The following is a 22,389-nucleotide window of genomic DNA, read 5'->3' on the forward strand; positions in this document are numbered from 1 at the left end:
CACAAGTGTCTCTCGTCTAGAAGAAGTCTCCCAGCTAATCCTGCCTTGGACTGACCAAAGTTGGAGGATAGGGGTTATCTAGCTGATGTGATCTTACCTAGCTACTGAGCATGTGTGACACCCAACAAAGATGGTATAGAAGTGAGATTTCTCACTCTGTAGCTAAAACAGAGACCCAAACACACAGGGTGAAAAGAGGATCTGCAGGGTGAAAAGAGGATCATGTAAACCTATTCTGGTAAAATACAATTGTGAACCTAAAAATGAGCATAATATGGGCACTTTAACATAGTTAAAAACAGAAAACTAACAGCCGATAAATACCTTTCTTTAAAAAATAAAATTAAAAAAAGATACTATTTTGGCTAAATACAGGCACCAGGTTGTAAGCTAGCTTTGAGGTAATCTTCAACAAACTGCGAGTGAGACCAATGCAGAGCAACTGTGGAGTTTTGTAATATATCGACGCTATAGTCTACATTTTATCTGACTGCGGGTTGGAGTGACGTCTGGAGCCAAGGCTGCCTTCAAAAGGTGTCCCTTGTAATTAACATCTTTCATCTTTTGCCTTCTTCCAATAAATTACTTTCCAGCTCCTCTTATCTAGACAAATAATATCTACTATGCGCCTATGAGAAATTACAAATGGGTGTTGGAGGAAGAAAAAAGTGCGAGTGGCTTCCTCACAGGGAAAAGATTTCACACACAATTAATTTAGCTTTTTCATGTTAAGTGAGAGAGGGAGAGAGAGTTGAAGTAACGATTTCTGACATGGTGGACACTGGGGTTAGTGAGATGAAAGGATAGAGAGAGAGTGAAAGGAAGAGAGGGGGGAAAAAAAAGAGAGAGCAGAGATGAGAAGACCAAACGTCCCAGCAGGTGTCAGCTGAACGGGGGACAGAGGTGACAGTCAGGAGGGGGCTTTCTGAGTCTCTGCGACCGGAGGGGGGCACCGGGAATGGTAGAAGATGCGGTTGGTTTGTCGGGAGAGAGAAGGCCAGAGGGAACGACAACACACATCCTTTTGCTATGGTGTTGGGGAAGGAGAGAAGGATGGAGGAATAGTCTTGATGGCTTAGGCCTGATGAAAGAGAAAAGAGAGAAACAGACAAAAAACAGTACACATTGTAAGAGCTCTGGGTTGGGCTGCCTACGCTAGACACCTACACATTGAAATCTGAGCTTCATCCCTTTTTCTACACTTCGCTTCACTGGTATGATGTTGTAAAACGGTCTATCCTGCACCAAATTTACTGTATCAACACCTGCAGCTCGGGGTCTGGTTAGAGGTTTTTTGTTAACCCCAGTTGAGGGATTGTACGCAAACAAAAATGATCTATAACTCCGGCAGTACTGGAGTCGTTTTTGTCTTTCAAACATTACAGCTGTCTCGGAGGCTGCACTACAACAAGCGGGTGAGTGATGCAGTAGGTTGGCTGGTTGCAGTCACAGTGACTCAGCTGTTTTGCTTTCCTCTCTGGGTACCTGGAAGCCTGAACTTGGCTCACGGCACCCAGCCGGTGACTGTGCACTGCAGACATAGGAAATCTGCATGCATCAGCACTGAAAGGGGCATAATGATATAGCCATTACACTGACGATAGGAGGGACTGACACTGTGAATCACAGCTTTATGTACATCGCTATGACTCCACAAATCCTGCATTCACCTACAATTCCCCTGAAGCAATATTTGGATCTGATGAAAACATCATCTTCATCATTCTGTCCTGGCCTCGGCATGCCCTGTGTACTATTACCTAAATGACTACTGTACTAATTATCTAGCCTATTTATTATGTCACTGTATACCAGCCCACCAGCGTGTTGTGTAGAATGAGAGTTCAAGAGGGAGAGTACAATCCACTGAGTGAGAAAAGGAAATTTGATTGACCGGCTGATTGGTTGTCATGGCAAGAGTGATCGACAGGGACGTGGGTTAGTGACACGTAGAAAAGGGGAAAAAGTGCAAAGGATGAAATCTAGAAAACATGCAAACAAACAGGAAGCACACTGAAGCATCTAGCCGAGAGCACAGAGCAACTGCAGACACAAACATACTTGTAGATCAAATCATGCAACACACACACACACACACACACACACACACACACACACACACACACACACACACACACACACACACACACACACACACCTTTGCTAACAGCTGCCATCTCTTCAGCGTTATTTACCTCCACTTGTTAAACACAAACTAAGTGAATGAGCTCCTGTGAAGTGGCGCCTAAATCAGTCCCCTCTGAATAATGTAATAATCAGTGCTGGAATCCAGCTAAGTAGTTTACTCAAGTACTGTACTTAAGTACAAATTTGAGGTACTTGTACTTTACTTGAGTCTTTTCTTTTCATGCCACTTTCTACTTCTACTCCGCTACATTTCAGAGTGACATATTGTACCTTGTACTCCACGAGATTCATCTGACAGCTTTAATTACTAGTTACTTTACAAATTAAGATGTTTGCACACAAAACACAAATACAATATTTAAAATACCCAACGATATAACGGCCTACACGTCCAGCTAAAGTGTTTGGACCATTAAACACACAACTGTTTGGACAGATTCCAGTTTTTAAAATGGGATTTTTCTGCATTGAGTACTTTTATTGTAATACTTTAAATGCATTTTCCTGATAAGACTTACATACGTTAAGTATGTAATTGACTTGAGTAACGCTTTCAAGTCAGGACTTTTACTTGCAACAAAGTAATTTTACAGTGTGGTATTAGTACTTTTACTTACGTAAAAGGATCTAATACTTCTTCTACCACTGGTAATAATGAAACTGCCGTTATTTATTAAAATACAGACTTTTGAAGTGCACTGTCTGGATCAGCTGTACAGTGAGAGTATGTGAACCACTCCTATAGCCTCGGTGACATATCACTTTCTCAGAGCGAGTGAAGACATGTTTGGGCAAAGCTATACAGCAGCTGAGTGATAGTTCTGACGTGCCTATCACACCTTCTCTCAGCAAGTATCTACACACAAGCAGACACAGGACTTTACAAGCCTATTTTCTGTTGTAGTAACATATATTGGCAGCTGTGTAAATTAATAGATTGATGGAATGTGTTAGGCAATCCTTTAGTCAAAAGCTCAAATGTTTTGTGACAAATTAGCTTTTAGAAACAATCTTTGAAAAGCATAAGAATGTCATGAGTACATTGCATGTTTCAGAAGACAAACGGGTGCACTCTCGGATGAACATGCATGCCGTCGCAGTTGCTGAAATGAGAAGCCGTTTTAAGGAGTTGTGTTATGCGTGTGAACATGTGTGTAGAGAAGCATTCACATGTCAGCCAGTAAACAAAACCCCACCTTTTCTCCTTAGCGTTACTCAGGGAGAGCAGCAGACATCAGGTTAACAGACTCGACCATGTGAAAACAAAGTGGACTCACATGGTCCGTTAGTGTGGATGTTAAGGGTGAGCCCGGCGGGCTGGCGTTGCGACATGCATGTTTGGACGGACTGTGTTGGTGCGGTGAGGGGAATGGGCGTGGCTGCACTAAGTGAGGGGAACGGCACGGGATCAGACGAGGCAACCCAGCTGGCACAGTCTTGTCCTTATGGCTTATGTACAGTAAGCGTCAGCAGAGGGCTTCTTTGAGCTGGGACACAGCTCGAGCAGTGTCTATTTGACTGCATACACTGACTGAATATCATGTTTTCAGCACCGACCTCTTTAATAACAAGGAGAAGGGTGACCAGACCAGTCGGAAACACGGTGTGGAAAATTAAAAGCCCTACGGTGAAATTACACTAACAATACTTGAGACCCAGCCAGACTGGATGTTATAAGAATGAAACGGCAGGATGAACCATTACTCATCAACCGCCCAGTTTACAGCTCAGAGGGGATGAGCATCAAGGACATCGGGAGCCCTGTCAATTGGGTTTAATAGCGGAAACATGAGACATCCTAATAGAGATGTCGACAGGCTATATCTCTGAGTCCCACGAGGGTAAATAAATATTTCATATGTTGTCAGGGTGCCGCAGGATGAGCCCGTGCCTTTTTGTTACCGCTCCACTTGTGCAGAAGCATTGCCGGTAGAACAACCGCTTGTTAAAACGAGACACTCTGACAGCATTGTCAAGCAATGGACAACACAAAACATGAACATCTAGTCCAAAGCAAGCTCACATGCTGTCAAAAACAACAGGTCAGCATGCCAAGACACTCAATCAGCTTTCCATTTTGAAACAAAAAAAACTTAAGAGAAGAACAAGGCACATCTACAGGAGCCGGTGGACTGGTACAGATACAGTATAACCTGTTCAACTTGGTCTTGTATATGATAAATAATACCACTCATATTAATCTTATGATGATGTGCAGCACTGACATCATGAAATAAGTCATGTACGAATGACCAATTTGTGTTATTGAAAATAAAAACAAAATATCTAAAAAGACAAGAATCCTCTTGTCTCAAGTTCCAGGCTACAGAACAAAGTCACCGCTCTGCACTAGTCCACGTTCCCTGAGACATTGCTAACACCACCGTGCTCTTCCAGTGAGGTCACTGGCTGTGTCGACTCGACTATAGTGGATTTGTACTCACCCCGTTCCACTCCACGCCCATACTCACTTCCTCGCCGGTCTCAGAGCCGCTCTCATACTTAACGCTGCTCAGGCTGTCCCTGCTCCTTCGCCTGTCGCCGTCTGTATCCTTCAGGATCTCCACCACACGTGTCTGGTGGATTGGGTCAATGCCCTGATGGGAATAACACACAGGTACGACACACAAACAAACAAACATGCCAGGATTAGAACTAGCCCGGAGGTAGACATTGGCTTGTTGACAAGGCTGACAGTGTAGAGTTACATGGAGGTATTAAAGGGGATTGTATGGTTTCAGTCTCTTCCACAGCACAGTGATGGTGGCATCGTAGAGACAAGGGGACATTAGAAATGGCTGTGAGATGGGAGTGATGTTAGGGGGGAGAGAGAGGTGGAGGCTCTATGGAGACAAACCACTTACTGTGTTGCTCTGGATCCATAGCATTGTAGAGAAAGGGAGAGAAATATCATGAGATTTGGGGGACACGTTTAAGAGTTTATAGAAAGTTATCTTCATGCAGAAACGGGACATTTGTGGTTCAGAAAAATGCTGCTGACCTGCTTGCGGGACCTCACAGCACACTCTTCCAGAGTCTCAGCAGCCTCGAGCTTGCCCTGTCGGCGGTACAGGGCGCCCAGGTTCCTCAGGGTGGTGTTCACGGTAGGGCTGAACAATGAAACAGTAACACCAATATTTACCCAAAAGGTCATTCGGGAAACAATTTGGTGTGAGCAAATTGCTGTGTTATGTACTACAGAGAAAGAAAATGCTAAAAAAAATCCCTGAAAGATTAAGACAACTACTTGGAAACCAAAGTTAATTTAGTCAAAAAAAAGAAAAAAAAAATCACAATATTTGGCCTTCATTAACAAACAAAACAGTGAGGTGACTAATCTCTGGCCTTTGTCACGTCTTTATTTACGACCAAGTTGTGAAAACACGCTTGTCACGCTCACCTGTTGACTTTGCAGGCCTTGTACCAGCCTCCGTACTCTCCGTATGGAGTGTTGTCTCTGTGCTTGCCCTGGAAGTAAATGAGGGAGAAGAGGAAGAGAAAAGAGCGTGAAGGGGAGTGGTGGTTTGTTCTGGATCAGCAGCATTTTTCCTGTGTTGACAAAGAACTAGTGTATGCCCAGTGGGGCTTATATTGTGTGCGTGTGTGTTAAGGAAAGCGCCCAGAAAAAGGATTAAATGTCACTTTCACAACCTTCCATTTGATACTCCTCATTCTTTTAATTTGCAGTGCTTTTAATATTTGCGGTGCTTTTGTTCAGAATGACTACACAACGCCCTCACCTTGCTCATCTCCTCTCTTTCCTCTGCATGCATCCAGATGGGCTTGTTTTCAGCTGCAGACAAACAAGACAGGAGAGGTGGTCTACATAACGTACAACAGGACTGGAAAAGAGCCTAACTGGTTGGCTCAGGATGTTACATTACATCCATGAGTTATTCATGATGCGGGCTGAGCTTGCTATAAAACCCTACTGACTAGAATAGTGAAATCACCAACTCAGTTGTATAGTCTGTCCCAAATACCTGTTTTTAATATTTTTGGCTACACAAATACAAGAAAAGGCTGGTGAATCCTGAGATCTGTCACAGATAATACTATAAAGATAGATCCAGAAAAAAACAATGTTCCTGAGCTTATTATGAAATACTGTGAGTACAGTAACTCATTGTCGTTTTTATTTAAATCTTTTCATAAACATTTTTACAGCTTCTTCCCCAAATACAAAACAAAAACCTGAAAACCAAAAGTGAAGGAAGGTGATAATGATGTTATAAACACAGTGACACACACACACACCATTTTCAGATACTGTGAGTATACTTAAACATTATTACTTATCTTATCTATCTATCTATATCTTCTACTGTATATCACTTATCTATCTATATCATGAAATAGGTTCAATAAATATGCCTTTGAAACACATAATTTTAGTACACATTATTGAAAATTAGGGACACAAATTGCGCTGCTTCCCTCAACCTTAAACTCTCCAACAAGCTTTAAAAAAAAAAAAATCTGAGTGTTATTGTCAAGTTAAGTGACATTTGAAAAAGAAACCTCTCCAAAACATGTGAGATGCTTTTGCATTAAGTTTTAGAGCATTGCATTGTGCCGAGTCTCTTTCATTCCTTTTTCAAAAGCAGACAATCTAATCCCTGGAGGAAAGTCAACTTAAACTAAAAGAGAAGAAATCTGCAAAGAGTTCATCTTTCAGACATGTTTTTCTTTTCTTTTTTATTCTTTAAAAAGGTTGTTTGTGTCCTCTGAATGGTGAAGGTTGGCACACTCTGCTCGCTGGTGAGAGACAAACAGTAGGTGGAAGATAAGACAATGGTGGAGGAAAGTTGAAAACCCACCACCATTTCTTTGGAATAAATTTGTATTTGTTAAGTTTCGGGGTTGATTAAAAAAAAAAAAGTATACCACTACTGCAATATAGAAAAAAAACAACTTATAAAACATTCTGCCATTTACTGTCGGCAACAGTATCTCCTATGAGGCCTTACCATCAACAGATCCAAACTCTTTCTCATGAGCACGAGTCAGAATCTCTTTGTACAGAATCTCAGCCTCCTTGTATTTCCCCTGTTTGAGAAAGCAGGACGCCTGAAGAAAAAAGAGAACAGAAAGCACATTTTAGTGTTGGATCAAATGGGCCTTGTGTCTCACAATGTGTCCCCTGAGACCGCAGGAGAAGACTGTGTGCATATTTCTCCTGTGCACTGTGACTCATGAAAAATTATTTGTATCACAGAGGCTCCCTTACTGTCTGTCTCTTAACAGCCTCTCCATCATCAGCGAGACAGGACAGAAGCAGGAAGGAGAAGAAGCAACACAGACAAACGACTAGGGGCTTGGTTCCCAATTAGCAAGGCTTATGGAGACAAAACTGTTCTATAAAACACCCAAAAGTTGACAACGCTTAGGCTGAAAGATTCAGATATTATATTCAGCTGCCTTTCATAACTTCTTAAAAAAGAAAAGAAAAAAAAAAGCATGATTTGAAAAAAATAGTGCCACATTTAAAAGTCTGGCAAAGTATAAATATGAAAATACATCAGTTGAATACAATAAAGTTTTAAAAGACATTTCAAGTGGAAGCTTTGCAAAGAGAAAGCAGCTCCAGTTTCCATGCTGACAACCTCGGCAGAGACCAAGCTCAGGCGAAGCGAACAAATGAGCGAGTCTGCTCACAATAAAACTGTACTCGACCCGGGTTTACCTTGGTACAGTCACGGCTCAATAGGGACTGTAATCCTTGTCAAAATCAAAATCTAAAGTATAGCGTAGAAGTGAAAGGAATATGGAAAAAAAGCCCAATAAAAGATGATGTGCTAACTTGTCTCTCACCAGGTTATTCTTGGTTTTGGCCACATTGGCATCATCTGGGCCCAGCCTGCTCTCGTAGATCTCCAGGGCACGGCAGTAGTAGTACTCCACCTCCTCATATTTGCCCTGGTTCTGGCAGAGCAGAGCCAGGTTGTTGAGCTGTTTGGCCACATCTGGGTGGTCCTTCCCCAGGACCTGAGGGAAAACAAGAAGAAAACATTTTAATTTTTAATTCAAATGTCAGTTTGTGACCCTGCCTCCGTGCCTTTGGGTTTTCTCCATGCCCCTCTCCGTTCTGTACCTCTGGCCGCTATCACCGAGCAGCACGTCTGCCTGCTGCAGGCACTCAGGAGATCTAATAAAAGACTGGTCAATAGAGAGGGTGCAGGATAGAGCTTTCAGGCAAAGAGAGACCCATTGTACCCTGCTGGGCTCTGCAGCTTTGTCATGTCTCCTATCCATCTCCTGCCTCGCTCCCCAACGCCTGCAGTCCTCTTTTCAGCGGTGCTCTCAATTAGAAATACTCATGGCCCCCAGAGGAAACGCAGACAATTTAAGAAAATAATTTGCTCTTTTCCCTATTTATAGTAGTTGGTGTTACAGCAGCTCCAGCGGACATTTTGGAAATATTATCACTGTTAATTGTTCATTGGTTTTTGCCTTGAGATGAGGCCTGATAGCACCGCTGTGGACGGCTCTACTGGTGCAATCCAGGGATGTGGCCTACCTTTTCTCTGATCTCCAGAGCCCTCTTACACAGAGGTTCAGCCTCCTTGTACTTTCCCCTCTTTCCATACAGCACAGCCAAGTTGTTCAGTGTCGCGGCAACCTAGACATATAAAAAGAAAACATGAATGAAGCCACTTCCTTTCTCAATTCCCTTCAAGATATCAGGACTTTTACTGTTGTCTTATGGCTTATCGGTCCTAAAAATATATTGTTCAATCAAGCAGGTTCTCAAAAGCCTCAAGGCCACCTGGATTACACAGGATGGTAGTAACCTATCTTTGTGTTTCATTAGTCTGTGTTGAGGAAAAGACTGAGGGATGAAAGTAACTATAAGAGACAAATGGCAAGCCCAAAGAGCTGCAGGGACTAGCACTGAACTTTAATAGCTTCCTTTAGGCTTTATGAGGGTTTTGGTGCACCGGTGGAAATCGATTCCAACAAATCTGTTCACAAAGGCAATGAAATAGGTAGTATATTTGAATGTTTTCCCATTGGTCGTTGTATTGTGACGTTGTATTGTAAATGTATGAGCAGACAATCAGCAGATGTGATTGATTACTATAAAGCCTGAAGGCACATGTTCCAAAATCCATACTTTAATGGTGAAAATAAAATCCATACAGACAGTAAATAAAGAAGAATGTGCCATTATTGCCTCCCTGTTGACAAAGTCTTTGAGCAATTATGAACCAACACCAGCAGACTAATCTGATCTATCTAAACATGGCTATATCCCCATGAAGATATGGTTTCTATGGCGATGGCGGAGTCTTACAGCGGGATGGTCTTTGCCCAGGGTTTTCTCACGGATGGACAGAGCATCGTTGAGCAGATGGGCCGCCTCTTTGTATTTGTTCTGATCTCTGCAGAAATGAGAGGGAGAGAACGGGGTGAGACTGAATGTTTCTAGCTCTTTGACTATAATGTGTGTAGAAGGGAGGGCAACATGGATTAAGTCAAATAACAGTAAAACTAGCAAAGGTCCCCATATGGAGACATTTCTGACCTATAGACCAAGGCCAATATGTTGAGCATGGTGGCCACGTCAGGGTGGTCGTGTCCAGAAGTCTTCTCCAAGTCCTCCAAAGCCTGCTTGCAGAGGGGGACAGCCACCTCGTACCGGCCCTGGGAGGCATACTGGATCACCAGGTTGTGCAGGGTTCTCAGACGGGCCGGGATCTCGTAGCCTCCCTGCTGGGCTGCAGCCACGGCTGCACTGTTGTGTTGGTGTTGCACTGTGGGGCACAGGGCAAAGGTCAGCGTGCACGTCAAAAGGGAAAAAAACTAAAAAAAAAAATAACTTAATTATGACCCTAATTACATTACCATGCAAACAATACTGTGGTTTCAGGGAATAATTACTTTATGGAGATCATTCAAATGGCATGACACAGCATTACCTACCTTTGTGTCCTGGACTTAGATAGTTAGTCGGTTAATTTACTCAAAGAGGGATGTAACACCTGATAATCAGGCCTATATGATCCCAAAATCAAACCAAAATATGCCAGATTTTCCTTTATCAAGTTTTTTATTGCATATTACCAGAAAGAAGAAAGGGCCCTGTTGAACATCAACTATGTAAGTGTCATTGTTTTGACCACAACAAAATAATGATATATCGATATATGAGGCTCGATATGGTCTTAAATTCTGGATATCGTAATATGACACAAGTGTTGTCTCTTCCTGGTTTTAAAGGCTACATTACAGTAAAGTGATGTCATTTTCTGAACTCACCAGACTGTTCTATTATTTGCCTTTAGCCACTTGGTCATTATATCCACATTACTGATGATTATTAATCTCATTGTGTAAATATTTTGTGAAAGCACCAATAGTCATCACTACAATATTGCCGCACTATTGCTATCAATGTATTTGGTCAAAAATATCCTGATATTTGATTTTCTTCATATCGCCCAGCTCTACCCTAAGTACCACCCTTTTGAATATTGTTCTGTTTAGAGTATGTATATATTGTGTGTATATATTAGTGTATATTTTTGTTTTGGTTGTTTTGTATGTGTAAGCACAGTGTGAGTATCGATGCTCCAAAGACAAATTCCTCGTATGTGTCCTCATACCTGGCGAATAAAGCAGATTCTGAACCACATTTTTCCACGGTTAAAACTAGCAAAAGTGGACATGCGCTTAACGCTGGGTGTTCAGATCGTTAAATGACGGCCCTAAATGTTGACTATTGACTAACATTTTGGAAGCCAACTCCAATCTTAGACAAACTGTGTTTTCAGGTTTTACAGCCTAATGCGCGACTAGATTCATAGTGTCATGCTGAAATGCTAAATGCTGCAGTTCTTACTTCCTGGGCCCTGCTCCTCCTCATCGTTGGGGAAGAGGTCGTCCAGGGAGTCCTTGGGTGCTTCTCGGTCCTTCTCCTCCTGCTGAGAGGACAAAACAGAGCTGCCGGTCAGATCCTCTGACGGACAGCTGCAATCCCAGACTACCCTCTGGCAACACTGTCATGTAGGGTTTATCTTTTTAAACATCTAAGCCAAGGGGTCTTTTAATGTAATAATACCTCATAATTAGCATAATATTATACAACATAGATAGAAGGGGATAAAATCTTATCTTGTTGTTACAAATATGCAAAGATCCTTTAGACAAATACATTCAACACTGTTAAAATTATACTTATCATACATAATATCGTGAGCGCATTTTTGCAGAACTTTTTTTTTTGTTAAAGTCCAACTGAAAATAAATTGCTTTTTTTGTCTACTACGACATACACATTTGCTCTGTCAATCACTTGTCCCATGTTTTCATTTGAGAAAAATCAGAAACCATTTTACATAATTTAATATTTTATACTTTCACGATGGCGCCCTCTAATTTTGCTTTAACCAACGGAGGGATCCGTGGTCAGGTATCCGTCTTTGTACATGGATATCTTATTTATGTAGTGATCTTATTTCAATACAGCCAATTGAACTTTGCATAAAGCAGTAGTGTGAGCGATTTATATCTTTTTGTCCTTGTTTTTAGTTGAGCTGAAGGCATTTTGAGAGCAAAGAAAAATGCCAGAGTAAATTTGGCCATTTAAGTTGATTCTGATTCTATCAAATGACGAGGAGTGATGTCAGTTCGACTTTAAACGGGGAAGCCTGTTAAAAGCTGGAAGATGAAAAAGCAGCTTCCAGAGCTCGAATAAGGTTCTCTCAGGGACAGGGTATTGGCATGATGGATTCCTGCAATAAGCAGTTAGTGGATACGGGCTATTATAGTCTCTTTTTATGACTAAGAATAAGGTCAGTGTATATGTACAGTGATTCCTCCCATTCGATTCCGCCATCAGATCAATGACCTGACCAGAAAGGCTCCTTCCTGGAAGACTAAGCAGCTGAGGTTTACTCCTGTATCACATATCATTAACAGTTTGCTGTCCATAGGAGTCAAATTAGTCATTTTAAGGCAGATTAAGATTCAAAATACTTCCAACATGGTTTAGAGCTCAGGATTTGTAGAAGTATTAAACTAATACTTAAATAATCTGCAACTATTTTGATAATCGGTTTAAAAAAATAATGAACAATTCTCTGATTCCAGCTGCTTAAATGTGAATATTTTCTAGTTTCTTCTCTCCACTATGACAGTAAACAGAATATCTTTGAGTTGTGGACAAGACTAGATATTTGAGGCAACATCTTGGGCTTTGGGCCAATCGATAATGAAAATAATTGTTAGACCTAAACAATACATTTTAATGAATTCCGTTAAGAGCAATCAAACCACAATACTCAAAACATACACAATAACATAAATCTCCCAAAAACACAAGTGACCGAGTAACAATCTGTAGATGCATTTGTGATTGCTTACAGTACTTACAGTGGGTGAGACGTCTTCATCGTACTTTTTGAGCTGGTTCATGAACTCCAGGTGCTTCTTCTCCTCCTCCAGCTGGGCCACGCTCTGCTCGCTCTTCTGCAGCTTCTGCTGGGTGTTGGCCAGCTCGTCCCGCAGCCACTGGTTTTCCTGGCACAGCCTCCTCACCTGCGCGCGCAGCTTCTGCTTCTCAGACTCCACGGCGTTCAGGTGGTTGGACAGGGCCATCATCACCTGGGATGGAGGCAGCGTTCAAGAGCACTGATATGCAACGGGGACAATCGCAGCAGCAAAAGCAGGAGAGAACAAACTGGGGGCTGGTTCTGAATGAATCATGATCATCACACAAGCTCAGTATAGAATGAGGAAGCAGAAACACAAACACATGGCTGTGTGGGTTAAATTACACAAATTTACTACATTGAGAACCATTCTCAAATTCTCTTTTTCTGCCAAAAAAGATATTAAAAACTGTAACCCACTTTCTTTTATATAGCATTTTCTTTTTCGTGCCCAATTACTACTCATTACCTAGGAAATACATTTTGCCCTCCTGAAACCTCTAGCACCGTCTTACCTGAGCTTCTCCCAGGCCCAGTTCAATCATCTCCACTGACTTGCGCAGCAGGTTGGACTTCTCGTGCACCAGGTTGGCCTCTTCATCCTTCTTTAAGCACTTGATGGTCTCTAGGAGGCTGTGGAGGATGGAGTTGTGCTCATTCTTCAGGGCCTCCAGACCCTGGATCACCAGCTTTGTGTTGGAGATGATCTCTTCCTGAGAGAGCTTCTCCAGCTTCTCTTCCCGTGGATACACCATGGTGGACATCTTCTAGTTAGCCCAGGGAAACCTATGCAGATTGGGAAAAAAAGGTTACAACTGACTAATCCAGTGGACACCGCGGGAACAATTTAAAACAGCAGCAGCTGCCACTATAAAAGGACATTTTAATCGCCGCCTTCCCAAAGATGCAGCTGTGCTTTGTAACACGGAAAATCACAACACAAAACTCGAGAGCTCAGCTGGACTGCAACTGTCACAGCACGTCTTGTTTACTTTTCCTCCATTTAACTGAGAGTATCTTCAATCTCAAATGATCTTTCACACTATGGACCATCTAAGGCGTTCTCTGCAGGGGAAGACACGACAGAAGTCACGCTCTCTGTTTTAAAGATATCAATGCCATGACAGTGTAGAGCCCCGCCCGAGATGCTGACAGACGCAGCGTCATAAAATTTCACAGCATGACCAGCGCACAACACAACAGCCATAAAGAGGTAATGAACTTATGTTTTATCACTGCGGGGAAAATAAGGGATTCAAATGTCATGCGTGAGACAGATCAGCATTTCTTTGAGCTGTTTCATTAGGCAAATTCAGAATGTATGCCGTTCAACACGATAAGAAAGAAGGGTTGTTAAATAAAACACATCAACTATGCTCTACCCAAGGCTCATGAATAACTCAGCTGCAAGGGTTGAAATGAACGAACACATGCAGAGTACCGGCATGGGCACAGGGACATATTCTTCTGGTGAACAGACTGTAGGGATTTGCCACCTATAATAAGCTCTGGGAGAAGGGCTGCAGCTTGCAGTGTTAACAGAGGACACCCAGATGCTGCAGTGTGCCTGCCTTGCACTCAATCCAAACAGAGGCCTAGCTGCCTGGCTGCATGACTGGCTGAAGAATCCAGGAGAGTATGACATGACAAAAGCCCCACAGCTGCTTAGCGGCTGGTCAAGTCACAGGGGAAAAAAAAGGAAAACTCCAGTGTCAATAATATAGTGTTCTGGAGAAATGTCAGCCCTTTTGGTTAAATGCATGGAACATGTGCCATTTTCCTTAAACAATCTAAAGATAATTTATGACACACTGAGGCACGAAAACTGTCGGCTACGTCATGCGAAAAGCGGGGTGGGGTAATGTTGAGGTAGTGTAGTCTGTATTTTAGCAGCAGTGAGGACACCAGGTTAAGGATGAGGGGGCTTACAGGCATAAACACCAGCTGAGCGCCATCTGCCAAGAGAAAAACATATACTACACACATTAGTGAGCCACTCCCTGCTTTGCTAATGCATTTCAGAAAGTGTTTATTTAAAGCAGAGCAATGAGAAAATAAAAAAGACCAACACAACCGCAATAAATAGCTATTTGTTGTGTGATGTGAAAACAGAAGAGATAATGCATTTATGTTAAATCCTGTTGTTGAGATCTGGAGTTAACGTAGCTGCATAACCTGTGGAAAGATTTGTCTCGAGACATCACAACACGATAAAATGGTTGCGATAAAAAAAATAAAATCGATTCATCTGACAAATATTTTCACGATTAATTGATTGGTTGTTTGTCCATCAAACCTTTTGTTCTAACAGCCCAATATACCGGTGCGGCTCTAATGGCTGCCCAACATGATTTGCTAGCTACAGAAATTGTAATTTGCTTGTGTGTTTCCAGGGGCCCCTGGCTCAGCTCTCCAGCCGACGCTGATAGAAACCTCCAAATGAGTCTGTTGCTACTATCCAGTAATTACGTCCCTCCTGTGATGTTATGCATGTCGCAGCATGTAATCACAGCTGGGCTGTTAGGGGGAGTGTTATTTATGATGCTAATATATTTCATGATGGACACTAGACAAACGCACGGGGGCAGCTACTGTAGTCTATTAATGGACGTCAGTGGAGCCCGTGTACCACCAGCTGGAGCAGCAGAGATCGATCGATAATAAAAAGTGTCAGGTAACCAAACACTATGGAGTGTATACAGCGAAGACATATGCATCCGTATCTGCTCTCAGGTGAAACCCTCGCAACTTGAAAATGATTGTTTTTCCTTTCCTCTAGTTTAAAGCTTGACCACCCTTAGGTACATGAACACGCTTACTAAAATCCAGTGAAGATTTAAAAAAAATACTATAACTAATGTTATTATAACTAATAACATAACTTCGAAAGAAAAAATATTTTTCCTTTTTCCTAAAAATACACTTTTTTTGTTAACTTCCTGAAGCCTCAGTGTGAGCCCGATGCAAAGCAGGTAGCATGTTGTTTGAGTTGTTAAAACGCTGAAACGGTGCCGACAGATTTATATTCAGCATATCAGACACGGTACTCAGAGGCGACATTGTGCATCTCTCATCTGCAATTTTGGACTTTATTGCACATCATATACAATCATGTCTTCACTTCCATTTTACAGGAAGAAACAAAAGAGCAGTAAAAAGCTTCACAGAGACAGCCAACCTCTGCAGGAGTGCTGTGAAAGGATCCATTAAGCAGTTTTCCTCCCACATCAAATGAGCCCATTCTAATAAAACTACGCATATAATAAATTAGTAACATGATCTCTAAACCACTTTAAGAGATTCCAGATCAAATATATACACCTACATGGAAGACTAGAAAAAAATGTGATCTTGTATTCAATGCAACGCAATTATAAAAAAAAAAAAAAAAAAAAAAAAACTTAATTGAGGCCGAGCATCAAAATAAAATTCAGTTTAGTTCAGATTTAGTATGCCAAAAACAAAATGACCAGAGGGCTTTCATTCAGTGGGTGGAAGCGTGCAGAACAGTAAAATGTGCTAACTTATAAGTTATTGAGCAGGTAAGAAGTAACACGTTTTGGGGAGAACTTGCAATACATGAAGGGAAAATAGATAAGAGAAAGCCTAACAAAAACAACTGACTTTCTACTTTACATAAAAAGTCTGTTCAGAGGCAACAAACACATCAAGCTGTCATTTGCACACTCAAATGGCGGCTGTGGTAGAGTGATAGTGGTAGAACGGTCGCCTGCCAATCAGAAGGCTGGTGGTTCGATCCCTGGCCCTGCAGTCGAAGACACTGAACCCCGGGTTGCCACCGATGCTGCGCCATCGGAGTGTAAGTGTGTGTGAGTGTTTATCTAAAGAGCCGGTGGCACCTTGTGCGACAGCCTCGGCCACAGTGTGTGAATGTGTGTGAATGGTTCCTGTACTATGTAATGTAGTCGTTGAGACTAGAAAAGTGCTAACCATTTACACTTACAAATAGACAAGTGTCATATAAGATGTTTGAGTTAAGCAGCATTAAGAGTCATAAGCCATATGGGTATTATGCTATAAATACAGTGGTGCTCATAAGTTTACTTACCCATGCTAAATTTGACTAAAAAGAGAAATAAATACATCTTTTGGAAATTTATATTTTTGCCTTTATTCAAAACTTTTTTTTAGGAAAAATCCAACCTTTAAGGAAACCAATTTTCTGTGTGAATGAATAATGTATCGTACATAAATAAATAGTCTTCCTTAAAATACAGGGGGCATAAGTATACACACACCTATGTTAAATTCCCATAGAGGCAGGCACATTTTTATTATTAAAGGCCAGTTATTTCATGGATCCAGGATACTATGCATCCTGATAAAGTTCCCTTGGCCTTTGGAATTAAAAAACCATACTTCGCCTCATATTTTCTCTATGCAAGTTAGATGTTTATTATGTGATAATAAACATCTAACTTGCATAGAGAAAATATGAGGCGAAGTTTGCTCTGCCGTCAAAGCCTACAGTACTTTTCTTCCTGATGAGAGCTGGCGCCAAAGCTTTTACCTGCTCTGAACAAGATATGAAATGATCTCTTTGACAGATCAAGCATAATCACAGATCAGACAGCTTATTACCCTCTAGTCTCAACAGTTAAACGCACATGTGGATGAAAGGCACGACTAGCCGGGCGTACACTAACAAAGAGAAGAAGCACTTTCATGACAGTCGGGAGAAACAAGCAGCTTCGCCTTGATAAAACACACAAACAGCTGGAAGGACTCAGGCAGCTGAAGTTAATGTTTTCTAAGTCTTTTAAGAGGTGAGATAAAGTCCAACAGGCCTGTTGTTTTTCTTTACAAAGACCGCCCTTGGATTAATCTTTAACATTGACTGTGTTGTGTTTCATCAAAGTCACGTGCACAAGAAACACGTGATAGCACCACAGGTGCATATGAAAGAAAACAGAAGGAAATGACTACGTACCATCAGGCCAGAATGAGACTCATACCAGCTGAAAATGGATTACAGTGCTTATGGGACGACACAAAAAAATGCACTCACCGCGCACATGTGACACCTTACACTATACGCAACAGGGAGCACATGTTCATTTGATCTGGGCTTTTATCCAAAAGCCCTCGTGATCAGGTAAAGGAATGATCAGGATCAAGTGGTAGTCAAGGTTCAGTAGCTGCCAGTTAGGCATCGGTGTGTGGCGTTTGCATGTTTTCCCCGTGATTGCGTTGGTTAACTCTCCCACCATAAAGACATGCATGATAGGTAACTCCTGCCATTGCCGTTGCCGTAAGTACTGGCATTATAACTGGAGTTGGTCCCTGGACTATAGCTGCCTACCCATCCAAATTAGTCAGGATGGGTCATTTGCAAAGGGTACATTCCTCATATGTGTGTAAATATCTACTGGCAGGTCAAAGAAATATCATTATATGTGCAAATTAAACTCTCACTCTTTACATGTATCACAAAACCCCACTAAACGCCAACTAGAGGATTAATCCATCTATCCTTCCTGCTAGCAATACGTCCAGCTGCTACAGCTTGCTGGACCAGAAAACTAACCTTGGTCTCAGTGGCAGATCAGAGCCTCATACTTTGGCACGGTGAAAAGCTGATGAAATAATGACTCCTCCTCCAGCAATAGCGCTACACGCTGGCAAAGTGCATCCTCATAAAACCGCTGTGTTAATCCAAAGTGGTCCTCCTTGAAATGAAAAGGGAAACCTTCGGTGCGACACAGAGGCCAATGGGAATGAAACAGGATGGGAGTGAGAGTGATGGCGGGGAGAGGAGGATGAGCGCTGCCTGCGGGAGGATGATGACCTTCCCACTGCTCCGTCAGAACCACAAACAGCAGCTCAGGGCAGCCCCGCCCACAGCGGGAGGAAAGCAGAGGAGCAGATCGGATGGGGGAGGGAGCCACCCTGATTCGACTCTGCTCCTCATCAGACACAAAGGAATGGGTCTTTAACTGGGATGGACTCAATGACACCGTCTACAGGCACACACAGAGTTTCACATGACCCCAAGGATGAGGGCATACACAACACACTGCAAGGTCCACACCTACAATCTTATGGTACTACAGGTTATGTGAAAATAAAATTACACTGAGTCACATACAGCACCCGGGCCTACGTTCTTACCTTAGCACCAAGCAGCATGGCTGGTGAGCCAATTTCACTTATAATGTAAGACCAAACCACGTGGCCATAATGCGATAGGAGACATTTGTAGCCCAGCAAACACCTGCAACATGTCAGGGGACCGCAATGATCCTATTTCATATATCAGGAAACGTGTTTTCATACAGACAGGCAAACCCTTCAGTGACGTTCAAGGGCTCAATAATACAGCAGCGATTTGAGAACTATCTAGTTTGTGATTACATTGGAATTTTCTATACAAGCACAAACATATCTGGAGAGATAGATCATTTGTGGTCCATGGACCTTAAGAGAAAAATCTATCCAAAATGGTGTCAATCAAACCTCATATTATCAAATGTTTACTAATAAAAATCAAATCACTAAATAGACAGTTCTTCTTAATTTGACATGGTTTAGATCAGAAGGGCCAGAAACTGAATTGCACGGCCAAGTCAGATGACTCAACCTTGCAGGGAGATCAAAGGTGATAGTATATTGTAGCAATCATAGCACATCCTGCCCAGAAGCTGATGGAAATGCCCAAGAGGAGCGAACAGCATTATGAAAGACAGTTCTGTTTACAGAAAATAACTGTACTCTGTATCAACTGGTTTATTTCCCTGGGCCTCCTCTCTGTCTTATTTTCCCATCCAGAGATAGGCCAACACGATTAATTGTTATAGAATCGCAATCTCGATTCACCCCTGTTCGCAATTTAAGTTTTTTAAAAGATTATTTTGGGGGGGCTTTTCCCTTTATTGTAGTGACAGTGGATAGATATGAAAGGGGGAGAGAGATGGGGGGGATGACACGTAGCAAAGAGCCACAGGTCGGATTCGAACCCTGGCTGCTGCAGGACTCAGCCTACATGGGGCCAACACTCTCACTAGGTAAGCTAGAGACCGACAGTTTAATTTTTAAAAGACTTTGATTTATTTTTCTTTAATGACTTTGATTCTCATTTAATTTTACGAGCTGACTGCATCACAAACGCTCCTACTTTCTTCTGTGAGTTTTAATTCTAGACTATAAAATAGGGTTTAAAGCGCTCCCATGCGCTGCAATGCTCTCCCTTCTCTTCATTGAAGCCTCTATGTTGAAAGGTTCATGGGGATGGACAATGTTCTATAGGTGCCAAAAGAAATCAATGTTTGGTACTGCCTATTTGTTTTTGTCATGTAACGTGAGCAATAAACATTACACTTCGTGAGGGAAAAAAATTGAGGCAGAGAATCGTGATATCAATTCTAAGCAAAACAAATAATTGTGAATCATATTAGTCCCCGAATCGTGCAGGCCGACCCAGAGCTCCACTCTTTCTTGGTCTCCATCTCAGGAGTGGCCTCAACCCTGACATTATCACACCTCCCGTTGGAAGACACCATCATCACTCAGGCACTTTAAATATCTCCCTTGCTCCACTGCACTACAGTCTTTCAAGTCCACTTTGCTTTTGCCCACTGATCTCCTGTTGCCAAGGGTAATTGCACATTGAATCATACTGACCTAAAAGGGCATGATAACAACTCTTAATAAGCGGCCATTTTCTTCTCTAAAGTCAGGTGACTTTGGTTTCAATTTACAAACCTTTAACCTTACTGATCAGCTGAGCTGGATATATTTAATGAGCAAAAACAACAGAGTGTTTAAGAGAGGGTTTGGTGCCTTTATTATTAGTAGAATACTAGCTTAGGGAATGGAAAAAAGACTGGTGGGTGCATCAACAAGCCAGTGGCCGGCCTCTGTTCCATCTGCCTAGAGAAGCATTTCCTGTCTACTTGATGAAGTTTGACACCAACAGATCACTCCATCTTCCTCCGTTTTCTGCAAAAAAGAGCCATCCAACAACATTGTCCACATCACTACCAGACACAAAGGAGAGCCAGTCACCAAGGAGGGTGTGGCGGTCTGGGACAACCAGGAGGGGAGTGCCACTGTCCACAGTCATCCATCACACTAATGGTTGTCTGAAAACTGTGTGCCTGAATATTGCTACTGATGCAGGAAGAAATGCCAGGTAGAGCATCTGCCTAACCTAAGGATTATTATGTAGAAAAGGCAACACCTTTGCTTATATAACACTGTGGTCTACACGTCCCTACAAATGGTATGACGTTAGCAGTGTTGACCCACGATGCCGGACATTTGATTTAATATCGTGGTAGCTACATGCTAATGACTCTGCACTCTGTGCTTGGAACACAGACTTTTCTGAATATTTGCAAATTAATGTAACACGTAAAACAACGGATGGGATGGTCTACCATTGGACTTCAGCGCTGCTCGTTACTACTAGATCAACAATTACATATTGTTATGACTTTCGCAGCTCAACAACGGGGCTTTATTTTCTACCTCCATCCAAAAAAGGGTCCATATTAACAATAAAAGGACTGTTTAACCCGTTCTTTCCTTTACTAGATTTGTTGTGATACGTTTTGGAGGAACACTTTTTAATTTAGCAAATCTTACAATGAAGCTTGGTTTTTGATCTGTTTAGCTAGCGCTCCGGTTAGCGACTAGCTAGCTTCAGCTAACCAGCTAGCATCACCACTCCCTAGCTAGGTTAGCAGATGTTACGAGTTCACCCAGTTCAACCCGCCGAGCCGAGCCTTTCCATACGCGGTATCTTAAACAGACACCACTTAAATACACGCTCATATACAGGGTGTACATAAGTCTTATATTAGTAAATGAAAAGCCAGACAGCTATAACTTACCAAGAGCTAGCTAGGACTGACGGCTCAGCCCCTTTAAATCCAAAATGTCTCCGACACAGCAGGATTCTCCCAGCAGCCTCTGCAGCTGAGTTCATTTATAGTGACGTCATGTTTTGTTTTCGACTGCCAGATCTCTCCAAGACTGTATGGTTGATCGATCGATCGAAATATCTATCTATCTATCTAATTTCACATTTGTACACGTTAAAAGGATTGTAATAATAAGATGACTTTAACTTTATGGTATAACTTTATTTTTTTTAAACACAAACGACTAATAACTCATACATTTCACCATGAAAAGAATAATGAATAATTCTACCAGTTCAATACTTATATTAAATAGACACACAAACCAGAAACTTTATGTAATATGTCTTATGAAAATAAAGCCAAAGTAGCTTAATGTTATAACATAATGAACTCAGGCAATTACAATACAATATAAGTAGTTTGTAAAAGTAGTAATGGTTTTTTTTAGGGAACAACTAGGAAAAGGGCTTGCCGTTAATTCTTGTGACATATGTTCATAGCATAGACCGATAATATTGATTGATATTGATCAGAAAACTGAGTGAAAGATACAGCAAGGGACGTAATATGTGTTGCTACACAGCTGCAATACTGGCTTTACAAACTAACCCTATGCATTTCTGCATTTTCTGTGTCTCCCCATTACAAAGTATCTGGGCTACAATGCAGAAATCCTGTCACGTACAATGTCTGTCACGTACAATGTCTGTATACCTTTTTAAATATTCTTTTTGCAATCAGTACAAATTGTATGATCTGTTATTTCAGATGAATCTGTTCCACAAACAAGAAAGCATAGTTACAGGGCGTGTGTCTGGAATCCCTGTCCGTAAGTTAACATTATGCACAATGTATTTAAGAAACAGTCATATTTCCTGCCATGGAACTACATTCAACCTGGTGCATATCATGTGACT

The 22,389-nt window shown here is 41.8% G+C and overlaps 1 protein-coding gene across 9 annotated transcripts in view; it reads right to left on the reverse strand.

Annotated features, from left to right (window-relative positions):
• Positions 1–21,550, reverse strand: part of klc1b (kinesin light chain 1b) — a 26,865-nt gene extending 5,315 nt beyond the window's left edge. The window contains exons 1-15 of one of the 9 annotated variants that reach the window (XM_032522787.1): positions 21,440–21,550; positions 13,100–13,370; positions 12,526–12,756; positions 10,994–11,075; positions 9,677–9,905; positions 9,446–9,533; positions 8,669–8,770; positions 7,963–8,136; positions 7,119–7,218; positions 5,889–5,941; positions 5,549–5,616; positions 5,150–5,258; positions 5,013–5,021; positions 4,620–4,745; positions 1–1,081 (exon numbers count right to left, since the gene is read on the reverse strand). The exon at positions 1–1,081 is cut by the window's left edge and continues 1,644 nt beyond it. In XM_032522787.1, the coding sequence (XP_032378678.1) occupies positions 1,076–1,081; positions 4,620–4,745; positions 5,013–5,021; positions 5,150–5,258; positions 5,549–5,616; positions 5,889–5,941; positions 7,119–7,218; positions 7,963–8,136; positions 8,669–8,770; positions 9,446–9,533; positions 9,677–9,905; positions 10,994–11,075; positions 12,526–12,756; positions 13,100–13,348 (1,626 nt within the window). In that variant the 5' untranslated portion in view covers positions 13,349–13,370; positions 21,440–21,550 and the 3' untranslated portion in view covers positions 1–1,075. Of the gene's footprint in view, positions 1,082–4,592; positions 4,746–5,012; positions 5,022–5,149; positions 5,259–5,548; positions 5,617–5,888; positions 5,942–7,118; positions 7,219–7,962; positions 8,137–8,668; positions 8,771–9,445; positions 9,534–9,676; positions 9,906–10,993; positions 11,076–12,525; positions 12,757–13,099; positions 13,371–18,132; positions 18,391–21,439 lie in introns of those variants that run through there. The other 8 variants (XM_032522784.1, XM_032522781.1, XM_032522779.1 and 5 more) reach the window with 8 other exon arrangements.
• Between the last annotated feature and the right edge of the window lie 839 nt (positions 21,551–22,389).

This window comes from Etheostoma spectabile, chromosome 8 (assembly GCF_008692095.1).
Source record: "Etheostoma spectabile isolate EspeVRDwgs_2016 chromosome 8, UIUC_Espe_1.0, whole genome shotgun sequence".
Classification (NCBI taxonomy): Eukaryota; Metazoa; Chordata; class Actinopteri; order Perciformes; family Percidae; genus Etheostoma; species Etheostoma spectabile.